Here is a 26,232-nt window from a genome sequence, read left to right on the forward strand (position 1 = left end):
TCTTGGTGGGTTGTGTCTTTGGCTGAACCCAAGGTATTCTTCCTAGCTGTCAGCCATTAGACTTCTTGTCTTTTGGAGTCAGAGTATATTTGTAAAATAATAGAATTGATTTTTCAAAAGCTTATCTTTGCACAAAATACATAAATTATGAACATCCATGATTTAAACAGGAGTGCTTTGGGCTGTCAGCATATGTTTCTGCCTGAATGTGAATAAGTTGCATTTCATGACTTTCTTTTATGTTCGTTTTATCTATATTAAATCTTCTATATTAAATTTTTTGAATTTTTTAAATGTTTGAGAGAGAGACAGACAGACAGAACGTGAGTGGGGGAGGGGCAGAGAGAGAGAGGGAGACACAGAATCTGAAGCAGGCTCCAGGCTTTGAGCTGTGTGTACAGAGCCCTACCTGGGGCTTAAACTCATGAACCACAAGATCATGACCTGAGCCAAAGTCAGATGCCTAACTGAGCCACCCAGGTGCCCCTATATTAATTTTTTTAATGTGTCTTATTACTATACCATTTTAAACCTGTGTAATGATGTTATATACCATTTTAAACCTGTGTAATGATGTTTTTTTATACCATTTTTATACCATTTTTATACCATTTTAAACCTGTGTAATGATGTTATGTTTTTTGTCACTACCGGTTCTGTTATTGTTTTTTCCTAGGCAGGAGCTGCAAATCCAACCGTAAAGCTCTTTGTTATAAAAACCGACAATCTCAACCCAAACACCAATGCAACTTCGGTAGAAATCACTCCTCCCGCTGCTATGTTGACAGGGTAAGACTCTTGACCAGAATGTGCGGGTTGTAAACAGTTTCGCACTTCTCAGGGAGGACATTTTAACGACGTGTGTGTTGAGAACCTGCTTTATGTCTTCACGCTGGGCACAGTTCTAATGATGGGGTTGTGCAGTGAATAGAGAGAGCAGCCAGGGCCCCAGGTATCATGGAGCCTACCCTCGAGATGAGGGAGGCAGACAACAACCAGGTAAACAGAATCCAGCTGTGACAAATGTGAAGCCAATCAAAGCAGGGCAAGGTGATGGTGATGGTGATGGTGGGGGGGGAAGTTAAGGAAGCTCTCTCTAATGAGATAACCTGTGAGCAGTGACATGAGAAGGAGGGGGTGGCTAGCCACCTGAATACCTGAGGGTGCAGTATCCAGGCAGGGGAAGAGCAGGTGCCGAGACCTCGTAGAGGGGACGTGTGGGGTGCACAGAGGCCCTGGGAGGAGGCCAAGTGACCAGAGCTGTATGAGTGGAGAGGAGAGTGATAGGAGTGAGGTCAGATCATGAGGGCTTTGCAGGTCTACATGAGAACTAGAGGAATTCAGGGAAACTGTTACATTTAGGGATCCTCATGATGCTGATGTGCCTTAGGATGTCATTTGTCCAAATAATCCTTGATGGTTTGAAATTCTGCCACTGAGTACCCCCAGCCTCCTGTGCTTTTCCTATAAAGATGCCCATGGTATTGCCTGCAGTTTAGGCCTGCAAGTTGCTTTCTATTCGTTTCTGTTAATCATGTTGGTTTTCTTGTTGCTTTTAAATAATAACCTGTATATACTGAATGAACACTCACTATTTGCCATACACAGGGCATTATTGCATGCTTTATTGTATTAATCTCTAACTCTCTCAGACAACTATTGTCGTATGCCTGTTTTACACATAAGAAAATGAGGCTTACAAGTTAAGAAAATGACCAAGTATGAGTCTATATTCAAACCTGTCTTTCTGACTTAGAAGAAGGAGCTTTTAAGTGCCCTGCTAGGTGCCTCCTTCTGTGTGAATTCAGCTGATGCTCTCAGATTCCTGGAGTCATCATCAGAGCAACATGGAAGCATCCTTATCAGGGTGGAATTGACCACATCAGGCATGCTGTAGGCTCTGCTCTGTAGTCATTAATTCATTGACTTGATTAGAAATGTCTATATTAACCTATTCATTTGAGGGGGGGGAAGGAAATTGATTATCAGTAAATTTAAAAAATTGTTCTTCCTGAGTTTGTCTAAAGGTATAAAAATTTGCCTGGAGGTTCTAACATCTACTAGGTGGCCCCATCCAGTCATCTCTTCTATCAGCATTGCTTGAGCACCCAGTATTTATACTCACAAGTGTCCATAGGGCTGGATTCTGCCTTTCCAGCATTTATGATCAAGCAGAGGATATAACACATTGCAATAAGTGACTTCAAAAGCAGATATGACAGAGGTATAAGCAGAAGGCCAGAGGCATTCCGAGGAGGAGGAGATGAGTTTTCCATGATCCCAGCGATCAAAGAAAGCATCCTAAGGAAGGTGTGGGTTGAAGAGGTAGGGTTCCGAAGGGCACAGTTGAGGGAGGTGGCACTGAAGGGGAAGGTGACCCATGAGCAGGGAAGCACGGGGCTGTCCAGGGAAAGAGCAGCAGGTCCTGTGACCTAATGGTCTACAGCCAGCATCTGTCTGCAGGGAGGGTGAGCCACAGTCTCCCGCTCTGAAAGACACTAGATCCTGGAAGGGGCTTTAGATCTCACTCATGGTTTACAAACATTTTTAAGGACCTGGAAGCCCCCCCCCCTTTTTTTTTCAAGTGAGCTGCAACACAGAAGTACAGTACCAGAAAACAAATGAAGATTACTGCTCAGGTTGCAGGCATGGGCCCTGTCCCCTCAGCTTGCCCCCGGAGTCAGGATATTAGGCAGAACCTGCAGGGGTTCCAGAACACACTCAGGACAACACTATAGAACACAGATGAGAGAACCGAGGTTCAGAGAGAGAAACTCATTTGCTCAAGGTCACATAGCGTGTTAGCATGGGAGCTGGGAAGAGAACAGAGGCCTGCACTTGCCAGACCAGATTCATCAAATAATGGAGTTTAAATGTATTGAGTATTTCTGTGGGCAGGGACTGTGCTTGGTGCTCTGCTCACATCTCACTTGAAACACTCCCTACAGTGTTATGGTCACGGCCATTTCACAGATGAAGAGATGAGATCTTCCCCACTTAGAAACCATGTTCCCGGACCTGAGATCAGGAAACCTATGCAGGTCTAAGGACTTAGTTTTTGCCCTGTATTGCATCTTTGTTCTTTGTAGTTGTTTATGCTACATTCCTGGTGGGGACTGCCTCACTCACTGGGGATATTTTGTGTGAGACACATTTTACCAACAAATCATTTCTGGAAATGCCTCAGGAATGTGTTATATAGGGAATGTTACAGCTCTGGTCTCTGTTAACACCAGTGAGGCCACAGCTTATCTAAAACCATGCTGGAGGTCCTCTCTGGGGAAAACATTCCAACAGGTGGTGATGCCCCATTTTCTAGCCTTATGCAAACAACTGGCAGGGCCAGGTCAATCCAGGCAAGTTGGTAAGTTGCCCAGCACCCTCTGCTATGTTTTCTAGCAATCCACTACTTCCTGGAGTTGTAGGATTGCCGGGAGTGTAGCCCTGTGAGGGTCCTCATGTCTCCTCCCTCCTCTGCCTAGGCACCCATCACTGATTTTCCCTCTGGGCCATATCCTTGCACCATGGAGCTTCCAGCAGGAGAAATCCTTCTGGAGGCTAAGGCTGGTTTGTTGTTCTGTTAGGAATGGGCTCCTCTGCTGACAAATGAGAAGCGCATCCTGGCCACCCTTCCAGCAACCTGAGCCTGAACCTGAATCAGGGAGAACCTCCCTGCCAACCCTCATTGATTGAGAGGTCAGGTTGATTAGATTCATTAGGCTGCCCATTTGTATTGATGACTCATAATGGGAGTTTGTGACTCAAAATATTTAAGAGAAAACCACACATACTGAAAAACCATAAACCCCCTAACTGCTTTATTTAGAGCCCTGTTTCACCTTGCTGGATTGAAGTAATAAGAAAGGGAGCAATCTTAACAGTAGTATCTCCAGTGCCTTCCAGGGTGCCTGGGATACAGCAAGTGTCCAATCAGTATTTGCAGCATAAATTGAATAAGCTGATGCGTGGATGAATGAGATATGCTATGTGTCTGACTTTATGTGTGTGCAATAGTTTATACAGCCAGCACCAAAGATGACCTGCACAGTGACCCTGCATAGCAAATCCCTCTTTCCACCTCCTCCCAGCCATCTGCAAATTCTGTGGCCTGAGCTAGAGAATTGGGAAGGACATGTTCTATTGAGGTGACCCCACCCCACATCTGGCCAATTGGCTCCAGGGACCAGTCACACCCAACTCATGATCTGCCTGCCCCTACCCTGTTTTTCTGCTCCTGCGTGATTCAATAGATAAATGTTTTCCTCTGAACGGCTGGTGATCCTTGGTCTATAAAGTAAGGATATTGGGGTCTAGGGTCGCCACCCGGGAGATAAATGAACTGGACTGAAATACCCTGGAAGCTAGCGACACCTCCAGAAACGAGGCCGAACAGCAGCTCACATGCTGTGGGTGCCGCCCCCTGGGATGGGCTCCCTCTCACCCTACCCCTCCTCAGCGATCTGTCAGCAGCCCCAGGAGGGCTGGCATCCATCTCAGAGCAGAGGGTGGCAGGGAGCCCGGGGCCAGCACTGGCAGAACGCCCACTTCCTTGGGTGATTCACCAAATTAATCACTCTACCGTCTGCAGTTGCTCTTAGGAGCAATTGCTCTCCAATATTCTTTCCAGTTAGTAATGCCTACCTGATGTTAAGTATCCTGAATATACCAAAAGAAACATTTACACAAATTAGGGGAATTAATGTAACTCAACAGACATTTATTAAATGCCTACTCTTTACAAGCCAACACTTTACAAGTATGACCTTCAAAAGCAAGTCTCTCCCAGTAGATTCAAATACAATTTGCTTTATAAAATTCAGCTGTTTAGTTTACACACACTCTGTAGGAATAAATAGATCTCATAGAGTGAGGAGTTCGATCCTGAAGAAAATACAAGTGGGTCGAAGCTAGCCAACAGTATTCACCAGAGGGATGGGTAGAGGTTCTACAGAGGGAATGACTGGGAACAGAAAATCTGAAGCCAACTGCTTGGTTTGAATCATGGCTCCAACACTTCCCAGTGTGTGACCTTGAGCAAGTTACTTAACTTCTCTACATTTCCCTTTCCTTGTCTGTAAAACATGAACTCTAGCGTTCCTACCTCATAGGGTGCCACGAGCTTTATGTCGAGCCCCTGGAACAGTTCCAGGCACAAGTAGACTCCCCTTGGGTTTGAACTCCTACTGTTATGTCCAGGAATTACTCCACTGCTTTACTATTAAAGTCAGCCATATTCTCCTTGGTCTAATACCGTCCCAGAAGTTAGAAGAGCTTGTTGAATCACTCTGCCTAACCTGGGATAGGCAGCCACTGGCTCAAGGGAAGGCCCTCTTCTGCTCCTACCCACCATTTCATAACCAGTCTCCTCAGTATATGCCTTTCTGTTTTTACAGAATAAAATCAGCAAATAGCACAAAAGATAGTTGATAATCCTGCTTGTTGGATTTTTCTGGTCTTAAGTGGGACTTAAACCTTTCAATAAAAAGTGCAGTTGGGTCATTGGTTCCCTTACTTTTTTTTTTTTTTTTTTTTTGAGTCATTGACATCTCAGACTGGCATGATCTTGGCTCAGGGCTGGGTTATGCAGCGTCATTCTGTCTCCCCTTAATTGCAAATCCTGAAGAGAATCTGTGATTAAGCGGAAGTATGTTTATATGAAAATTCAAAATGTACCGTCCCCTTGCTGGTGAAAGGCCATTCTGGAGGCATCACAGGGTACAGAGTACACCTCGGGCTACAGTGAGTGACAGAGGGAGTGGAGGATACAGGTTCATGAACCTTTGATCTAGAAATGGGCAGGGAAGGTGCCAGATGCATGTGAGTTTCCTGGCAGACTTCCTAAATTCCATTACTCCATGTTTTCAAATGGGGAAAAGGTATTTCTCTACTACTGATTTCCAAACCTGGAGCATAATTTATGGTTTTTAGTAGATAAAAGGACTTTGTACCAGGTGATCCACTAATCATGTTAGAGAGTTTTCTGCCCTCCCCCCTCCGGCCCCTTCCCCCTACTAGGCCACTTTAGAAAAGGGAAGGCTCTTTTTAGAGCCCATGGTCCTAATCGATGCCCAGGAAGCCCTGAGATAATGTGTGCAAGTATGTGAAGAGGCTTTTTTTTCCCTTAGAGAGAGGTACATGATTTTCATCCAGTTTATAAAGGGATTTGATCTATGAGTAAGAACCACTAGCATAGAGCAGGGATAAGCACACCAGGCCCACTGGCAAATCCAGCCCCATGCCCGTTTTTGTATGATCTGCAAGTAAGAAAGGTTTTTACAATTTTGAGTGATGGGGAAGGAATTTACAATTTGAGTAATTGGGGAGGAAAATCACGAGAAGAATAATACTTCATGATGTGTGAAAATTATATGAACTTCAAATCTCAGCATTTCACTGGAACACAGCTACAGTCGTTTGTTTGTATATTGTCTGTAGCTGCTCTGGTGCCGCAAAGGCAGAGATAAGTAGTTGTGACAGAGCACATGTGGGCTGCAAAGCTTAAAAGATCTACTGTCTGGCTCTGTACTAAGAAAACCTTCAGACCCCGGGTCTAGAAAGTTAATTTCAAAAAGTTTTCCTTTCTCCCTTGCATTTCATTATTGCAGTCCCCTCTGTAAGTATTTATTCCTTATTCCCGGGAAGATTTATTTGCCTTACCATGTTCTCATTTAATGCCTGAGGACTGGGCACAGGGCAGAAGAGTTGGATCCAGTGAGGCGCCCTTGCTCCTGTGCGTGCAAAGAGGGGCTCACACTCTCACACCCTGCAGCCTGGCAGTCGTTAGTGGTAAGCACTTTAAGACTGGTTATATCAGTGTAGAAAAAGAGGGTTTCTAAGAAAGCATAGTGGATATTTGAAGAAGACCTAAGGAAGTCAGAGCACTGCAGTGGTTTCAGACTGAAGGGCAGGTTGAACCAAGAGGGCAGCCAGGACCTAGCTCATAGGGTGTTCATGAGACACCAGCCATGCAGACTGATGGTGTACCGGTTCCTAATAAGCAAAAGAAAGGGCTGAAATGGAGAGGAGTCCCTATATGTGGGAAGGTGGTGCTTTGCTGCTGGGTGAAGGGGTATGATCTTTCAGCACCTGCCACCAGCAGCGGAGACAATGAGGAGGTACCCCTGGGGACATTAACACAGGAGGTGTCCCCAGCAATAAAAGGGGGATAGTGAAGTGGTGATCCATCCTAAGTGCTCAATAAACAGTGGTTGTTTGCTTTAGTGTCCGTGAGGGGAGTGGAGATAGGAAGGACACGGTCTGTGAATTCTGAGGAAGGACAGAGCTATTTAAGCCACAAAGAATAGGATGGGATTTTTCCCTTCAGTGCTGCCTTCCAAGAATTTCGGGGAGTGTCTGTTTTGTGCCAGGTATTCTGCTGGGGCCTGGGGACACCCTGTGAACAAGACAGCTGTGGTCCTGCCTCAGAGAGCTTGCAGTCAAGTAAGGAGAGCAAAAAGATGCAAGGAGGGGGTGGTCACAGCCTGGGAAGGGAAGAGCAAAGGAGCATTTTAGCGCGTTCAGGGTGAGGAAGAGGATATGGCCATGGGCCAGAGGGGAAGAGAGGGGAGGAAAAAATTCTTTGGGAATTTTTCTGAAAAGGGGATAAGGCTTTGATCAGACAGCGGAAAGGAGTGATTTAAGAATCATTGTTCAAAATCACACTGGGGGCTAGGAAGAGTAAATAAAATAAAATATAAATGATCCGGAGCAAATATTTAGGGAGGCTAGCAGAAAATTAAATTGTGAATTCTATGCATCTCACTACAAATCAAAAGGCAGTTCCAAAACTGCTTAAAGGTATGTGTTGGAGGAAGACACAATGCTGGAGATATCTCTAGTTGTATAAATTTTATGTTAAGGTTCCTTATTTTTTTTCCCACAAGTTCATGTTTTGAGTCTTGAGAAAAGATTTTTTACAGTATAATTATTTGATTTTCAAAGTTTGTAGAGATGTGGGTCAATTTTTTCCCCTTTGAAAATGAAGTTGAGAAAAAGGTCAGTTGTAATTTCACCCTAAAAGCAAGAATTTTCTAGAGAAGCACGTCAAATTACCAGAAAATATTCGAATCTCAGCCAGTGTCTCTGGCCTCCCTGTAATTTTCTCTCAAGACAGCAGAAAAGAGATGGGAAAATGTCACCCTTGACTTCCTGGCACCACCAAAGGCCAAGCTGAGGACTTGAAAAATCCCGAGCTGTGGTGTGAGTCACGTTTGCCAAGCCACTACTTGATGTTAGCTACTGTTTTTCCTGTCAGATATATTTTAATTTCCATTCAAAACTAAATTACACTTTAAGCTTTCAGAAAAAGTAAAATATTGTGTTATTAAATGCTTTCAACAACGATTTAAAATTATATGCCTATTAAGATTGATTTCAGTGAGTAAAATGTCTGTCTGTACCAAGGTCTGGAAATAGTTATTCTCTCTCCCCTCCCTTCCTTCCTCCCTCCCTCCTTCCTTCCTTCCTCACTCCCTCCCTCCCTCCCTTCCTCCCTTGCTCCCTTTCTCCCTTCCTTCCTCCCTTCCTCCCTCCACCCCTCCATTTTTTCCTTCCTTTCTTCCTTCCAGGGATTACTATTTGTGTGATGTAACGTGGGCAAACGAAGAAAGAATTTCTTTGCAATGGCTCCGAAGGATTCAGAACTATTCAGTCATGGATATACGTGACTATAATAACTCCACCGGCAAATGGATTTCCTCAGCGGTAAGGTTTAATGGGGATGTTCTGCTTCTAAAGCTACATGTGAGCCAAGGACAGTATGAAAACAGGCAAAGTGAGTGATTGGGAATCAGGAAATAAACTCTGAGTTTCTATTCTTTCTGACTGTCAGATCCTGAGGCAGTGGGTAAGTTTTGACTAACTTTTAGAGAATCTGATATCTGGTGGTACTTCCGTTTCACCTTTACTCACTAGTCATACTGTTTTAGTTATGGATATTATCACTCGGGGAGGAGATGGTAATTGGAAACCCAGAAGACAGAATTTGATGTCAAAATTCAAAAAGCTCAAGAGGGCCAGTGGCTGCAAGGGCCATGAAGTGTGTTTCCATAGAGAAAATATGGGCAGTGGCAAATGACTGGCTGAGTATGTGTGAAAGAAAACAAGATTCAAAAGGCCACAAATATGCTACCATACTGTGACTATCATTAAGCAGTAAACAGCTTTAGAACATACATAGATACCTACCCGCTGAAAGGGTGGTAACATTAAGACAAAGGCAAGTGTTAATTCAAATCTGAGGTGCTTGGGGTGTTGGGGGGTTTCCCTCAAGAAACTTCAAGGTTTGGCCAAGCTGGTGAATCAGAATTAAAGCCCCTTTGGGGACCAGCAGCCTCAGGAGGGACAAAGCCCAGGGAAGGTTTGCTGGAATATGTCAAGCACACCTCTACAAGCCATTTCCTGGTAATAGGCTCTGTGCTTACACACCTCCCCTCCCTGTTCCCATCCTGGTTGGACACAGTGAAGATTCTTGCCTCAGAAAGCTTGGGCACCCTGTATCTTGATGTGCTCATTTTGTTCATTTATACAGCAAACATTGAATACCTAATGTGTCCCAAGTTCTGTGCACAGCTCTGGATTCAAAACAAAACAAAACAAAAACAACAACAAATTAGACAACATGCTGTCCCCAAAATGTTGATGTTTTAGTAGGGATTACCATTATGATAATGAATAATAGTAGATACCATTTCTTGAAGACTCACAGTGGAGTCAGAGATTCAGTGAGGTTAAGGGGCTTGCTTCGGTCACATGACAGCCAGAATTCAAACTAAAAAAATCTCAAGCTTTTTGTTTCCTGTAAAACATATCATCCTACTATCAAGATATTGTGACCTAAAAGGGTATAAGCAAGGTACAGAGGTAATGTAGGGCAGAAGAAGGCGATCCACTCAACTGGGGACAGGGGACGGGAGATGACAAGGAAGAACTAAAGCAGCCTGGGCAGATAAGGGCACAAGGACCCTGTGAGCAGAGGCTGTGCAAAGGCATCCAGTGAATGGCTTGGAATGTGCAGGGTCTGGGGTTCCCAGAGGACCAGGGGTTGGGTTGAGGCACAATGATGAGAACTGAGGGTGGGGGTAGACTGAGTCTCAGGCACCATTTCCAGGAGTTTGGACTGACTTGTAAGACACGTATTTCCAGGTGTTAAGTAGAAGAGGATCATGAGATAGAACCATCTGTTGCCAAGTGAGGTCAGCCAGGGGTTGAGCAGGGTGGAGGGCAGAGTGGAAGAAGAAAAGAGCCGCAGGGTATCAGCCAGGAGGTCACGACAACAAACCAGGGGAAATCAGACAAGAACCCGAGCTAAGGCAGTAACCGTGGAGAAGGAAGAGAGGAGTCAAAGAACCAGGAGACGGGCTGAAGAGGTGGCTGTGGGTAGTGGAGGCATCTAGAGCGACTCCCACATCTCTGGCTTGGGTGAGTGGTGGCACTAGGCAGAAGAATGAAGGTGTAGGAACAAGCCGGTGGGGATGGAGGCAAGACAAATGACATCATCTTCTGTTCTGCACCTGTTGAGTTGAAAATGCTGGTGGACCTTCCAGGGCCACATATGGAGACAGAGCCCTAGGCAAGAGAGGTAAATGTTCTAATGCAACAGTCCTAACATAAATACAAATATATAAATGGAGACAGTTTTCAACTATTTTAAGTACCATTTCATTTGTATTACCATGAATTGCAGCTAAAGAATTAGAATGCATAGCTTACTTCTCTCTGGAACACTGTCCCTGTATTTTTCTCTCCCTAGGCACAAGAACACATTGAAATGAGTACCACTGGCTGGGTTGGAAGAGTAAGTGGTTAAGAGTCATGTTGTTTTTTTGTTTGTTTGTTTGGTTTTTTTTTTTTTTTTTTTTCCGTATGGATCAGATACGCAGAGCTATTTAATATGTAGATATACCGGGGTGCCTGGGTGCCTCAGGAGGTTAGGCATCCAACTCCTGGTTTTGGCTCAGGTCATGATCTCATGGTCGTGGGATGGAGCCCCACAATGGATTGCACGCTGGCCATGGAGCCTGATTGAGATTCTCTCTCTTCTTCTTCCTCTGCCCCTCCCCCACTTGCACTCACGTGCTCTTTCTCTTTCTTTCTCAAAAAAAAAAAAAAAAGTAAATATACCAAATGAGGGCCCTATGTTATTTGCTATTAACAGAAATATTACTTGACCTATTTCTCAAAATACTTAAATGCCCCCCGCAGAGATATCTTTTTATACAGAATATAGAACATGCTCAGCTGGAAGAAGTAAAAGGACAAGTTAAAACTTAATAGCAGACAAAACAGAAGACATACTCGAGGCAAACTGTAGGTCCTGGAAAGTAAAAAGCAAACCTATGCTGAAAAGCCTCTAAGATGCCAAATATGCTCATTGACCTCATCTTCAAAGTCCTGTGCTTTGGAGGCAGAAAACATGGCTTCCATCCACAGCCTACACCAATGTGTAAGGAGATGGGACTATATCCAGTAGCAACGCAGCGGCAAACACACCACACTGCTGTGTACCTCCCTCTGGAGGAAACAGTACTCGTGTGGCTTCACGCTTTCCTAGGCCCCAGATGCAGAGTTTCATCCAAGAAAGCACGGTGACCCGCAGGGACTTGTCACGCTTCTCGCTCCTGCTGCGCTCCGCCTTGGGCGGAATCACCAGCCGTGTTGCCACCAGACCATGGAACGAAACAAGTTAACAAAGGAAGTGCAGCCATTGCGGCACCTCATAGAAAGACGATGAACAAATCTCACCTAATTTTTACGACCACTTCTATTAAGTCTCCTTTAAGACAGAAACAAAGGAACAAAATGTGTAAAGATTTCACTCATATCTCTCAGGGCATAGAGGGGAGGCCCCTGGTCCAGGAACAGGACCCCTTCCAGCTGGGCTCGGAGTTCCGATAGCATTCGCACGTCCCTTTTCTTCAGGCATTGATTGGGCAGAGGGGAGAGGTTTGCCAACATGAAAAGTGGTTTCCTCCATGGCAAGAGACACGCTACACTTCCTCACGACTCTTTGAAAAAAATATGTTTTTTCCTCTCTGTATTTAACCAGACAGATGCCACTTTTCACACATTTCTACTAGGCACAACTCCATCCAGGGGAAACAGGGAAATGTATTAAAAAGATAAGGCTGTGAACACAGGTCTAGAGAGGGGAATGTGTTTCAGAGCTCTGTAATGAGAACACCAAGTGTATTGCACGCCTCAGCTTGCTCCATAAATGAATCCACTTTGAATCACTAAATAGAAGAGGGAAGCATTTTTCTTCCTTCCCAAAATGGGAGCTGATGAAAGAGGAAACATCTAGGGTAAAGTGAACCAACAATTTTAAAAGACCATCTCCTACCTGCTCTCAAATGTAGTCGTAAGGCGACATATTCCTTTCAGGCTGGGATAGATACTCTTCTGCTTAAACTACATTATGTTCTGAGAACTATCTTTTATTGAACTGTGAAAAATGGAAATTTTATAGTATATTTCCATACAACTACTTTTTTGGTAAATTGTTGATCCTATTTAGCAAAATGAAAAGACTTACCATAAAAATGGTAACTATAAAAATGTTTCCATGTGAAATATACGACAGACATTCCTTATAGCACCCAGTCCAGAAATGGTTAAAGACTTCCTGGCTTTCAAAAGGAAATATGTATTTTAAAAAAAGAGGGAATAAATCCCTCAAATTACAAACCACTTCTTATCTGAAACAGTAAAGATAATGGTCCATTTCAAACCAACAAACAAAACAGAAAGCAATCAACTCATGGTTGTGGGAAGGGACGGGGTGTGGGGAGATGGGTGAAATAGGTGAAGGGGATTAAGAGGTACAAACTTCCAGTTACGATAATAATAATAGTGTGTTTCAAGAAAGCACACCTGTGACATTGAGAAAATTTACCTCATAAAACTGAACTGATTTGTGCCCATTTGTAGCCAGAAGTCCTTGAGTTATCATCCACAGAGAGATGTCCAAAGATAACAATACCACTGCTCTGTGTTGAGTGTCCTGTGTAAGCTTTTTTATGTGCTTTCTCTCATTTACTGTGCACAAAAAATTCCCTGAGAGAGATCTTTTTGTCTGCATTTTCTAGAAGGAGAATTTTCTTTTGAGACACTGTGGTTTCATTTGGCAAGTAAATGAAGCATGGGTTTTGGGCAGAGATGTTGAGAGGACTTTCAAAAATTAAAGTTGGTGCTGAGATGAGACTAATGTGCTCTAATGTGTTTTTTGTTTCTATTTTATTCTAGTTTAGGCCTGCGGAACCTCATTTTACCTCTGACGGGAGGAACTTCTACAAGATCATCAGCAACGAAGATGGCTACAAACACATTTGCCGTTTCCAAATAGATAAGAAAGTGAGTATTCCTACGTAATTTACTTCAGGTTGATCTCTTTTTTAATGCAACTAACTTGACGTGGAAATCATTTGGTGAAGTCGATCAAGGTGTACTAATAATCTGATTAATTCAAATTCCAAAGCAGTATCTAGAGTACAGTGGGATGGGGTGGGGACACCCAAAAAGGCCTAAGATCGTCTGAACTGTTGCTATAAATGATTTAACCCTCCACTTAACTTTGGCGAGAGAGTTTCATAAACCTCTTTTTAAAAAATTCCGTTAGGATTGCACATTTATTACAAAAGGAGCTTGGGAAGTCATCGGGATAGAAGCTCTTACCACTGATTACCTGTGAGTATTCTAATAATCGATCGGAGGGATGTAAATATAGTTGTTGTAATCACACCCTCTCTGCCCAGAAATAGGGGAAAATCTCCTACAAATAAAGAATAGTCTATTTGGCATGTGTTCAGTACTTTTTTCTTTTTAACATACGGAAGCCTTAATGATTTTCACATATGCTTAGCAGATTTGATACCCTGCCACCAAGTGGCTCTACCTCTTGCTCTTACCTGCTTTACATTAGAAGAGCTGTAGCCTCTTTTTCTTAAACGTCTTAGAACACTGAACCAGAATCAGGGGCGTTTCGTGAAATGTTAACTGTCACCGAATTCTGGAAGGCTTGCAAAGGCTATTTTATATCTGTCCATGTTTCGGCCTCGCTTTTTGGAAAATGGAAAGCTTTGCAGAGGCTGTCAGCTACCATGCACGAACTGTGGCATGAATTGAGGAGTGTTATTTTTCATTAGAATCTAAGGCACTTTTATAATTCGTTATCGGGTGTCACCATGGAGGATTTTTGCCCCTGCCCAAAGCAGTCTTTGAAGGTCCTCTTTTTTTTTTTTTTTTTTTAATTTTTTTTTTCAACGTTTATTTATTTTTGGGACAGAGAGACAGAGCATGAACGGGGGAGGGGCAGAGAGCGAGGGAGACACAGAATCGGAAACAGGCTCCAGGCTCTGAGCCATCAGCCCAGAGCCTGACGCGGGGCTCGAACTCCCGGACCGCGAGATCGTGACCTGGCTGAAGTCGGACGCTTAACCGACTGCGCCACCCAGGCGCCCCTGAAGGTCCTCTTTAGAAGTGGCTCTGTGGCCCTCAGGAAGATGGTAGTTTGTGTTCTAGAACAGAAAATATGGGAAAAAATAGGTACACGTGGGCTCTCAACTTCAGGCTACTTGTCCAGTCACATTTTTCTTATAAGAGACTTTTTTTCTTTTTTTTGTTTTTTTGTTTTGTTTTGAGTTTTTACTTGTCACTTTAATGAAGGGAGCAATTCCTGCATTCAGATATTTTAGTCTGTTTACAATCTCCTGTTTAGAGATAATGGGGGAAAATGGCCTCTGGGGGAGAGGGAGCAGGGAAGAATGATACAAGAAGGGCCAGAACTAATGCTTGGTGTTGAGTTAAACAAAGTGTGCTTGACTTTCTTTAAAAACATAATTAATATACATCTCATTTGTTTTCTTCCCAGATACTACATTAGTAATGAATATAAAGGAATGCCAGGAGGAAGAAATCTTTATAAGTAAGAGCTCCACCAAGTTGTTGACTTGAGTCTTTTTAGCTGAAGAACAATTTCTGGGTTGTTGTTGTTGTTGTTGTTGTTGTTTTCCTTGTCTTAACCAGAATTGTAAGTTCTAGTTTCTGTTCTAGAAGAGCTTTGGTTCCTTTATAAATCAAACCTCCACATGTCACCAAAAGAGAATGGCTTTATTAGATGCTTTATGTTATTTCCAAACAGTAGGAGGTTTGAGGTTATTACGAATTAATTCATGTATCTATCTCACACTAAAAAGAAGTTTTTGAGCATTGCTTTGACATTCTGATAGCTTTGAAACCAGAATATGGCATTATTCAATTCCCATCTTTTCATTTCTTCTTTCATCAAGCACTTAATTTCCACCATTGGTTCACAGAATCCAACTTAATGACTACACGAAAGTGGCATGCCTGAGTTGTGAGCTGAAACCAGAGAGGTGTCAGTACTATTCTGTATCATTTAGTAAAGAGGCAAAGTACTATCAACTTAGATGTTCAGGTAAGTGTGAATGGACATGGGGAGGGAAGACAGCATCACCATGTCTGTCTGTCTACCCAAAGCGGTTCCTAACATTCCCTTAGGCTGCACGTTTTTCCAGCCTTCCACTCGCCAGCTGACGTTCCCTCTTCTCTTCGGACATCATTCACCACCCTCCTGGCTCAGTCTGCCCATTTGTCCCTTTCTCTGTCCCATCTGGGAAACATTCTTGCTGCCCTGCTCAGTTTTCTTCTCTTGAATCTGAGGTGCTCTTGAAATCACTGAAGCCCCCTTCTCTTCAAGCTCTAAGTGGTGAGTTAACCACCTTTCCTCCCCTTCTGGCCAAGAGACTTGCATGGCTTGCTTTTGAACACACACACAAGTACACACACACAGTGGCGCCTATGTATAATAGAGGTAGTTCATTGTTTTAGACAGACAGACAGATAGAGATAGATATATATTAGATTTTTTGTTGTAGGATTTTTAGTGTCGATTTTCTATTATTTTATGCACTTGCCCCTCTAAATGAGAAAATACATGCGGGTAGTGCCTGTCACCCAACCTGCTCACTGTTCCATCTTCTGTTGCTGTTTTATTTTCATTTTCTTTATGATAAATGAAGAAACTTGGCAAGGACGGGCAACAGGACTTCCACAGGTGGCACAGCTAATAAGAGGTGGCACCGGCAGAACAACAGGATCCAAGCCCAGGTCTCCACCTCCCAAGCACTCGGATAAGCACTATGCTAGGTTACTTCTCAAAATGAAAGAATCTGGATACTCTGGAAAGAATCGTCCCCTCACCGAAAAGAGACCTCCAAACCAGCTAACTGAATCTTTCTTTACCAGCACAGTTTCTTTATTATTACATTTTAGTTTCTGTGACTGTTTTTAGTCACCACTTCTTGGGCATGCATTTCATACTGGGGACTGTGCTAGAAGTTTTATATTTGTGGTCTTGTTTGATTCCTAAGAAAACTCTATAAAGTAGATATTGCCCTCATTTTGTATGTAAAGAGATCGAAGCATAGATATGTTGTCCTAAGTCACACAGCAGGTAAGCCAGGGTTCAAACCCAGGTCTGTATAATGCCATCACTGTGGTTCTGATCACCAGTAAAACATTAATATTATCTAAATGCATGAAAATTAAATAGCTCACCAAATAGCTTTTTTATACATTACCTTCTAGTCTGCAACTACTACAGTTGGGATAAATAGTGAAGATATGTTCATGTGAGAAAAACACTTTTGCATGCCAGAAAGGAATAGCTTATCCAAGTCAGGCACTGTGCAGATGTGCCCCCTGGCTCGGGATTCCGTAGGGGGGGGGGGTGCGGGGGGGGGGGGGGAGAATCTGCCCCTTCCCCGGGGAGGGGGGGGGGCTGGTTCCAGAGCTCCACCCTGAGGGGGTGGGGCCTGAGAGTGGGCGTGGTCATCGCAGGACTGTGGACTTAGGGTGGGGAAGGAAAGATAGCAGCTGTCAGGGGTCTGCTGGTTTAGTTCACAGATGAGGAAATTGAAAGCAACATGCCCAAGGTACCCAGTAGGGCCAGAGGTTCATTTTCTGCTTCATTCTCCTGATCCTCGTGCCTTTCCGGTAATACTTATTACAATCAAATTGCACTTATTTCAAAGAAAAAACCAGCTACCACTTAGTAAGCCCCTTATACCACTACGATAGTTATTCTATCAAAGCTAAGTGGTATCAAAATGATATCAAAGTTAAATGGTAACAAATGCCGTTTTTGAAAACTATGCTATCTCCTTTTCTTAAAAAAATCTCACCTAAAACATTTTTCCCTGATTATGTTAACAGGCCCTGGTCTGCCCCTCTATACTCTACACCGAAGTAGCAACGATGAAGGTACTTTCTAAGATTTCACCTTTCGTTTGCTCATTAGAAAAGTGTGTGTGAATAGGACCAACATGTACTTAGCATAGTGGGATTTTTTTTTTGGCTTTAGAGTGTTTGAACCATGATTTGAACTCAAGGTTTCTAATCTAAAGAATGCGTAGTCCCTTGGAGTGACTGAGTGGCTCAGTAGGTTAAGTGCCTGACTTCCACTAAGGTCATGATCTCAAGGTCTGTGGGTTTGAGCCCCATGTGGGGCTCTGTGCTGACAGCTCACAGCCTGGAGCCTGCTTTTGATTCTGTCTCCATCTCTCTCTGCCTATCCCCAGTTTGTGTGTGCGCGCGCGCGCTCTCTCTCTCTCTCTCTCTCTCTCTCTCTCAATAACTAAACTTTAAAAATTATTTTAAAAAAAGAATGCATAGTCCATCAGTGAATTGCCACTTATTACAGCCTTGCACAATCCATATTCTTCACATTGTAATGAATGACTGCTATCTCGAATATTTATTTAGAACTGAGGGTCCTGGAAGACAATTCAGCTTTGGATAAAATGCTGCAGGAGGTCCAGATGCCCTCAAAAAAACTGGACTTCATTATTTTGAATGAAACAAGTAAGTTGAATTTCTTTCAGAACAGAACTGCTCACGGAAACACCAATAAAAATCTCTCCAAACGTGACAACTTGATCTGAAAATACACATTTTATATTATATGTAAATCTAACCTAAGTTTATTTTGTCTATGAAATAGCCTGTCACGAGAACTGCTGGTTTTACTTCTTGTTTTGTTTTCAAATACAGCACCCTTCTATGTGAAATTTAATTCTGTTAAGAGGAAGCCTTTGGAAAAAAACCAGTATTGCTACCCCATACCCCAGCTTCATTCTGTTAGGAACTCTGTTCTATAAAGTATTAATTGCGCATTTAATTTAATGATATCCTGATATATTTTGCCTTTAACCCAAAGAAGTAAAAAATATATCTGAGATGACTATAAAAAAATTAGGGTTGGCTGTAAAATGCTGAAACTTCAGACTCGGAAGAGAAATCTTGGATTTTTCTAACCTTCTCCCTGCCACAGTTAGCCTAGTCCCCGTGCCGGGAGCCTGGATGATGTGCAGAAACCACTAAGAATGGGGGGGTGGGGGGTGGGGAGAGGTCTTTGAGCAGGAAATGCAGTCGGGTCGTTTTTATTTGGTTGCTCATTTTTTTCCATTAAGAGCTAATTACTCGTGGGGGATGGGGGAATCCACCAGGACTGATTGATTTCACATTTTAAAAAATATATAGGGTAATAATAGAAAATATTCAAAAAGATTCAATAGAAAAGATTCATCCAAGATTAAATGGCAGGAAAAGCACCAGAAAACAGAGGGTGCTTCTGAAGAACTCCTCAGCATGGGGCTACTCAAAAATGAAATGTGCATAGAATCACCCGGAACCTTGCTAATGTGGCTCTGTGATCCAGCAAGGAGGGGTGAGCCCAGGGTTCAGAGTTTGGAATTAGCCCCTAGGTGATGCCAGTGTTGCTGGCCCCTGAATCAGGCATGGTGGGCAAGAATTTAGAGGTCTGGAGAGCCACCTCGACTGTTGGTGCAGAAGGCACTGCATACTGGAGACTTGACAAAAAGTGGGGGACCCTGAAAGTTTTTGACTCAGAGAAGCCATAGGATTGGATGGACAACCTGCTGGCGAGGTTGGAGCTTCCAGAACCACTTTCTACAACCACCTCATCTGGGAGGTGGTTGTACATTCAAACTCCAGGAAAGGAGGGCTGGGGGGAAGTGGGGGTTGAGGTCTTAGAGGAGGGGCAGAAGGAGGTGGGACTGGTGACTTCAAAGAACCCCCCCCCCAAAAGAAAACACTCCATCTTCAGAATGATGGAGCTAAAACACTTCTAATCAACTAGTACCCATTCAAACAAAGGAGAGTTGAAATGGTGGGTTTGGCATACTTACTGAAAACAATATGGTCAACACATAACTTGACATTCTATGGAAAAATAATAAAGACTTAAATTTAGAAGGCATAAAATAATCAGCAAAAGACAAATTAAAGAGAAATCTATTTATATAAATATTTTACTCCTAAACCTTTCTTTTTACATCAACTGAAATAACTGTAAAAGAAAGAAAGAAAGAAAGAAAGAAAGAAAGAAAGAAAGAAAGAAGCAGCTCTAGAGATATGGATTTTTTTCCCCTTCAAGCTAAATCTACTGAAGCTGGAAATAATCTGATTAAAATATGAAACCTCTCTCTCTCTCTCTCTCTCTCTCTGTCTCTGTCTCTGTGTGTGTGTCTTTAACATTTATTAGTCTAACTCATCATCTTGAATTTGGGAGCAAAGGAAACCAATTCATTACTTAGGGCAAATTTTATTAAACTGCTGCTAAATCAAGCACAGAGAATAAAACAGATCTGCAGACCATACAGAACGTTCACAACAGTCTGCGCCGTGTAAACCTGATTTCGTTCTGTGAAACACAGAGCTGAAAATGGGAACTCAGCTTTGCGGTCTGGGATGGCAATAAGAATTACAAAAATGTTATTAAATCAGAATTTTAAAATAAAGTTGGGGCCAACTAAAAATCCTAAACATCTTCAAGGAAATTCAAGAAGAGGAAAACATTTTGGAGGAAAGCTTAGAACATAAGCCATAAACAAACTAGATAAGTAGATCAGATGCCAAAGAACAGAATCATAAAAACAAAACATTAGCAATTCTAAGATGCACTTTTATTTTACAAGGCACCAATGTATTTAATAGATACATTAGAAAAGACTTTATGGCTTTAATCTTAACGAGTATCCTAACCTGAAAGAGAATATTTTTATATCTTAAAAATATGCTGAATCCAAGCAGTTCATTTTCTTTCTCAATTCTAATTTAACAAATTGTTGACTACTAGCTATGATTTATCACTGACAGGGATAAGAGACCTAGATCATGTGCTAATAATTATTCTTAATTTACTAATTAATCTTTCTGTTTGTTTAGAATTTTGGTATCAGATGATTTTGCCTCCTCATTTTGATACATCCAAGAAATATCCTCTCCTAATAGACGTGTAAGTATTCAAGAGGAAGGAACAATTTGGAAGTTAACCACTGTACATGTTTTTACCCAAGGGCAGTTTACAGAAAATTAACGTTTAAAAAATGTTAAAAAAAAAAAATCCTTCCTCTCTTCCTGAATCATTGTAAAGCAGTTTTACTGTTTCCTTCTCCCATTTTGCAATCACAACCCCAAATCTTTGTTTTCTACCATCTTTCTAATGGAGAGAGTAGACACCCTTCTGTCATAATTTTGTTTTGATCTGTTTCTCTGAACTACAAGAGAATTTCAAAGAATTTTCAGGTCCCAGTTTTATCCTTACCTCTTGCCCATTTTAACATGTAAGAGATAGGTATTAATAGTATTAACAATTTCTTTACCCCCAAGTTTCCCCAAACATCTTGAATGGTGGCCTTTGATTCACTAGGACATCAGATTTCTTTTCCATTAGTTTCTAAAATATCACTGCCTGGTATTTTCCACTCGCATCTTTGGTGAAGAGACGATGTGATACAGGAAATTATTCATTATAATCCAAACGTCTTCAGGTGTTACAGAAAGTTCTGAAACAAATCTTTGAGCAGTAAATGTAAACTCATGCAAATTCTAAATATGGCATCTTTGTAAAATATTTTTGATAATTACTGGGAATATATTTTACTTTAGTCCTTCTAAAATTGCCCTGAACTCACATATGATGCCACAATGCCACTCTTCCTGTCCTAGCTTGTCTCATTTCCTTTATTAAAAACAAAACAAAAACAAACCAACAAATGTGCTGCACACCAGGTGGTTTGCAAACCTATATGAGGAGTTCTGTTGCGCCCATTGTATGGGGAGGGGGAAGGGAGGGACGTTAATATCCAACACAGCCTGTTGCACTGTATTTACAGTTCCACATAAACAAAAAAAAAAGCTCAAAGAAAGAGAAAAAAGGTATTTTAAACTTCAAGAGATGCTGTTTGATTTTCAGTAAGCCTTATTACTTTGACTACAGTGACACTGGTTTGCTTTAGGTTTCAGCCCCCCTACTGAAAACAGATCCTTTAGAAAAGAGTGATATTTTTATCTTCTTTGACTACCTAGTAAGGAATGATTAGACCCCTCTTTTATAAGGAAAGTTTTAAAAAACAGGGTAAATTTACTGCCTGTTTTTTTCAGTTATTTTCCTCTTCCCATCCTAACATGTCTAAATCTTTGCTTTCTATTTCTTAAAATAATGTTGTTTAATCTTAGTGGGTTAGGTAACTTGACACATAACTAATATTAAGGGAAGCTATTACTCTACCATATCTAATATCATTGAATCTAATATCATTTCACGTTGTTAAAAAATGTTTGCTCACCCAAGAAATGCATGAGAGCATTTGTCTCTTTAAAGTTAGAATGTTACAATATTTAGTTTAAAATTAAAGTACTATAATGTTTGTTTAAAATCAAAGTTCTTTTGACTTCTTTCACTAGGAAGAGAAAAGGCATGTAGTGGAGGGGACAGTGAACAGATCAGTAGGAGAAATGGGCTTGGAGGGAGAGGTATAGGAGAAGGTCTGGGTCCAGGAGTCTCGTAGATCGTGCAAAGATGACATATTTAAATGTGATGCAAGGAGCTATCGGGAGCTTGTCTTGATTAACAAATGGAAATGAGAGGGCTTGATGGAAAGTGTGCAACCAGCTGTTTGGGAGTGGGAGTTAAACACGTTAATAAGTAGAATGCTGAACAACAACATGCCCATTTTTCAATACAGTCTACTTCTTTCTCCTTTGAAGTTTTAAGGAGTAGCATTCTTTCATACTTTGGCCCATTCCACAATGACTCGTGCACATTTGTGGCCTTACTGTGCAACCCCATCTGGGTTTGCGGGGAAAACAGTGCATATTATACACCAAAGTGGTCCTTAAGGAAGTTCCAGCCTAGGAAATACATTTGTAGTCGAGAAGTGTTGGTAAGCCAGGGAGGAAGGATATATTCAAAGCTGCCTTTATTGTCATTCTCATTAATTTTTCCTAACACAACTTCCCTGTCCCAACTGTTAAGTCTTTATTTCTTTGATTTCCAAGAAACATACGACTTAGAAAATGTTGGCCTGTGAAGTCTGTGTTTGATACCAGTCTTCAAAGATAATACTGATGGGCACCTTTGAAGGAAACACACAGCCATTATAGTCATGTTGCCAAGTTTTAGAGGGACCATTGTGGGCACCCTGGTGGCTGGCACAATTTCAGGCTCATGATCTGGAAAGATGCATACTTATTGTCCACAGGGAGTAGAAATATAAGCACTCCTCATTTGATTCAGAAAAACCACAAAGGCTAACAATTTGGGATTTTTCACAGATATGCAGGCCCGTGTAGTCAAAAAGCAGACGCTATCTTCAGACTCAACTGGGCTACTTACCTTGCAAGCACAGAAAACATTATCGTAGCTAGCTTTGATGGCAGAGGAAGTGGTTACCAAGGAGATAAGATCATGCACGCAGTCAACAGAAGACTGGGAACATTTGAAGTTGAAGATCAAATTGAAGCAGCCAGGTGAGTGACTAGGAGATGAATTCTAAGATCATCTGATTTTCCTCCCTCAATTTATATTTCCAAGTTGTAAAGTGTAAAGAATGTGGAGTGTTTTGGGATGCACCTTTCATCTTTGGGGTGTATTTTCATGAAGATAATCACATTTATTTAAAAATGTATGTCATTATAGATGTATATAAAGGTTAAAGAAGACACAGCTCTTAAATTCCTCTGTGTGACTGTAGAAAGATAGTTGGTATATGTGCTACCACCCTCTAGGAACAGAGACTCAAAATTCAACTAATACGTGGACAAACTGAGGGATAAATGCACTCCTGAGGAAACACCTAACTCAACAAGTGAGCCATCCCTGTAGTCAAGTACAAGTGAAGGAGTTCAGTGTTCCTTTAGAATGTAAGAAGCTACACTACACGTGACAGCTATGAAGTCCTAGGAGTGGCTCTTACAGTCTGGATGAGGGTCACTTCGCCATTTGGGGGAAATTGTGGAGCAAAAGCCATCTTCACTCACAATTATAAGGGTTTCATTAAGTATGAACCACATCTCATTCTCGTGCTTTCTAGTCACGGGACCATAGATAGACATGATCTGGCTTAAGAGAGATTTTAATCATGAATAATGGTCACCATGTAATGCACATGTAACATGGGCAATGTTTTGCCTGCATTGTCATGAGAACCGCAGAGCAGCCCTGCAAGGTAGGCGTCTGTACCCCATATTTCAGGTATAAAAAAATTGCAGCACCTTAGGTAATTTGCCAGGGGAAGTCAGGATTCGAATCCAGTCTCCCAACTCACATACAGCTGCATTCAACTGGTAAATGGGAAATGTAGTCTTTTGAGGTTCTATAACCAACTGCATGGATGTCTAGGGAGACATTATAAGTGGTTGATTTAAAACAATGTTGTGGAATCATAAACTAGCAAATGCAGCAAAACTGTGAATGAATAAGTGGGTGGAAGAAAATGCCTTTAAAAACAAGGAACAACCAAAGAGAAGATGACAGAAAATTTAATAAGTATCTGTAAGTCTCTTACACCAAAGTTAATGATTTGCTATTTTCCTTTAAAGTAAAAAAGAGAGAAAGGGAGGTTTAGATTAGAAAGAGGATGAACTGGTTCAGGAGTAATGCTGTGATATTTTAAATCTAAATGTTTACCCAAATTGATCCTCTGTGAGAGAGGGCAGAGTTTCCATGGCTTCTCAAATCCAACATTACAGAATTGGGTGTCCACAATGTACATCTCCAGTTTAAAAAAATTAATGAGGGGCATTTGGGCCACTCGGTCAGTTAAGCAGCCAGCTCTTGATCACAGCTTAGGTCATGATCTCACAGTTCAGTGAAACTCCAGCCCTGCCTCGGGCTCTGAGTTGATGGTACCGCCTACCTGAGATTCTGTCTCTCCTCTTTGCCCCTTCCCCGCTTGTGTGTGCGCGCGCGCTCTCTCTCTCTCTCTCTCTCTCAAAATAAATGAACCTTAAACAAATAAAAAGTAAAAACTTAATGAGAATGTATTTATACAACAGAATACTATTTCAGTGACTGAAAAGAACAGCATACATAGATGAATCTCACAGGCTTTTGAATGAAAGAAGCCAGGCAAAAAGGTGTATATCCTGCATGACCCATTTTATATAAAGTTCAAAAACAGGTACAGATTGGAATCCTGAACATGAAATGAAATGTTTTCTTTTTGCAAAGGGAGAAATGACCCAGAGGCTTCCAGGGGATAGTAATGCACTATATTTTAGTTTAAGGATATACTAATTTCCGTAAATGCTTATCAACTTGTACACTCATGATTTGGTGGACATTTCCATACATATATGTGGTCTAAGTTTTAAAAGTTTACAGGGAGAATATAATGAGTTGAAAACTACTTACTTTTAATTTTTGCTAATAATGCTTAACTCGGCATCCTAAGGCATATATCTACAATTGAAAACACAAAAATTCTCCCAAGTCACATACAGGTCAATGTAAGGGTCCCCAACCCACATCAATACTACAAAGTTAAAAGAGTCCCATTCACTAGATTTCTCCTGAAAGGACACAAATTACCTTTTGATATAAGGCTAAGATTAAGAAGAGGGTGCATAAAACATTTTTCTCATTTCTTTACCTCGATACCAATTCTGAACACAATTTAGTGGCAAAAAGACTTCTTACTTCATCAAGGAAAAATTGCTTCCTATTTAATGGGTGCTGAGCTAACTAATCAACACCCACCATAAGAAGGAATTTATTTAGAGAATGGTGTTTAAGTTCTCAGGTAGGGGGCCCAGAGACATTTCTAAGCCCCACCCAGATGTTCTCCATGCCTCTATATCTCTCCATGGTGGGGGCATCCTCTCTTAAACTGAAAAACATCTGGAGAGATTTAAATTCAATTATGTAAAGAAAAGTGCATCTGGGCTGCAAATTTTTATATAAAGCTGTGAAAAAAACTGCCAGGATTTGTTTTCTGTGAATCATACACACACACACACACACACACACACACACACACACACACACACAGAAAATTTTTGTGGACCCCCAACAAAAGTAAACCTTGTTCGTCTGGCCCTTGAGTTTAAAATGACAGACATCCTTCTCAGGTGTTTATTTGATTGCTGGCAGTGATTAATCTTAGATTCCACTAGGATGAAACAGAGAACAAATGGCAGGGTTTCCTATCTGTGCACTTATCTTAGTTTCTACACACAAAGCCGTGCTAATTCATGGACTTCTTCCATGTATTTTAGACAATTTTCAAAAATGGGATTTGTGGACGACAAACGGATTGCAATTTGGGGCTGGGTGAGTAGTTGTTTGGTTAATGAATCTGTATGCATATAGTTGGTGAATATAATCCAGAGCATGATAATTTACCTTTGGCATGTAAATATTTAGAGATGGAAATCATGTATTTTTAATCTAAGAAGATCCAAGTAAAATGTCTTCGATCTCTAGGCAGTGAGTCCCTGTTGGTCAGGCATACAGCTTTGTTTATCCTGATCAAGGAGGGAGGTGAGGGAGGTAAGGAAAAGAGAAAGAAGTAGAATGGTGAGGAAGGGAGAGTAGGAGACAGAGAAGGAGGGAGATTTTCCTCACGAGTCAAAGTCAGTAAAGACCTAGTGTGTATTGATTTTGTTTTCTTTAATTAGTATCCAGCAAACTTTTGATGCCTTTCCCCCTTAGGCCTATCAAGAAACGGGATGAGGGCTCTGAAAGTGTAGTCTTTAGATATTGTCCAATTAAGGCCAATTTAAGCCCTTCTCTACCATGCTTTCTATCTCTGAAGAGGAACAGTATATAAAGATGTGAGAAATATGGAAACTGTGACTTGCTTACCATATGTCCTGAATTCCTTTACCTCCATAAAAATAACCGTTTCC

The 26,232-nt window shown here is 41.7% G+C and overlaps 1 protein-coding gene across 1 annotated transcript in view; it reads left to right on the top strand.

Annotated features, from left to right (window-relative positions):
* The window catches only part of DPP4 (dipeptidyl peptidase 4), a 79,164-nt gene that overhangs the window by 38,331 nt on the left and 14,601 nt on the right, over positions 1-26,232 (top strand). Inside the window, exons 10-21 of the mRNA XM_047873595.1 lie at positions 677-789; positions 8,568-8,703; positions 10,751-10,795; positions 13,243-13,350; positions 13,616-13,683; positions 14,867-14,920; positions 15,312-15,433; positions 17,233-17,280; positions 17,782-17,880; positions 20,266-20,335; positions 22,657-22,851; positions 25,600-25,654. Of these exons, the coding sequence (XP_047729551.1) occupies positions 677-789; positions 8,568-8,703; positions 10,751-10,795; positions 13,243-13,350; positions 13,616-13,683; positions 14,867-14,920; positions 15,312-15,433; positions 17,233-17,280; positions 17,782-17,880; positions 20,266-20,335; positions 22,657-22,851; positions 25,600-25,654 (1,113 nt within the window). The remainder of the gene's footprint in view (positions 1-676; positions 790-8,567; positions 8,704-10,750; positions 10,796-13,242; positions 13,351-13,615; positions 13,684-14,866; positions 14,921-15,311; positions 15,434-17,232; positions 17,281-17,781; positions 17,881-20,265; positions 20,336-22,656; positions 22,852-25,599; positions 25,655-26,232) is intronic.

Source organism: Prionailurus viverrinus, chromosome C1 (assembly GCF_022837055.1).
Source record: "Prionailurus viverrinus isolate Anna chromosome C1, UM_Priviv_1.0, whole genome shotgun sequence".
NCBI classification, from domain to species: Eukaryota; Metazoa; Chordata; class Mammalia; order Carnivora; family Felidae; genus Prionailurus; species Prionailurus viverrinus.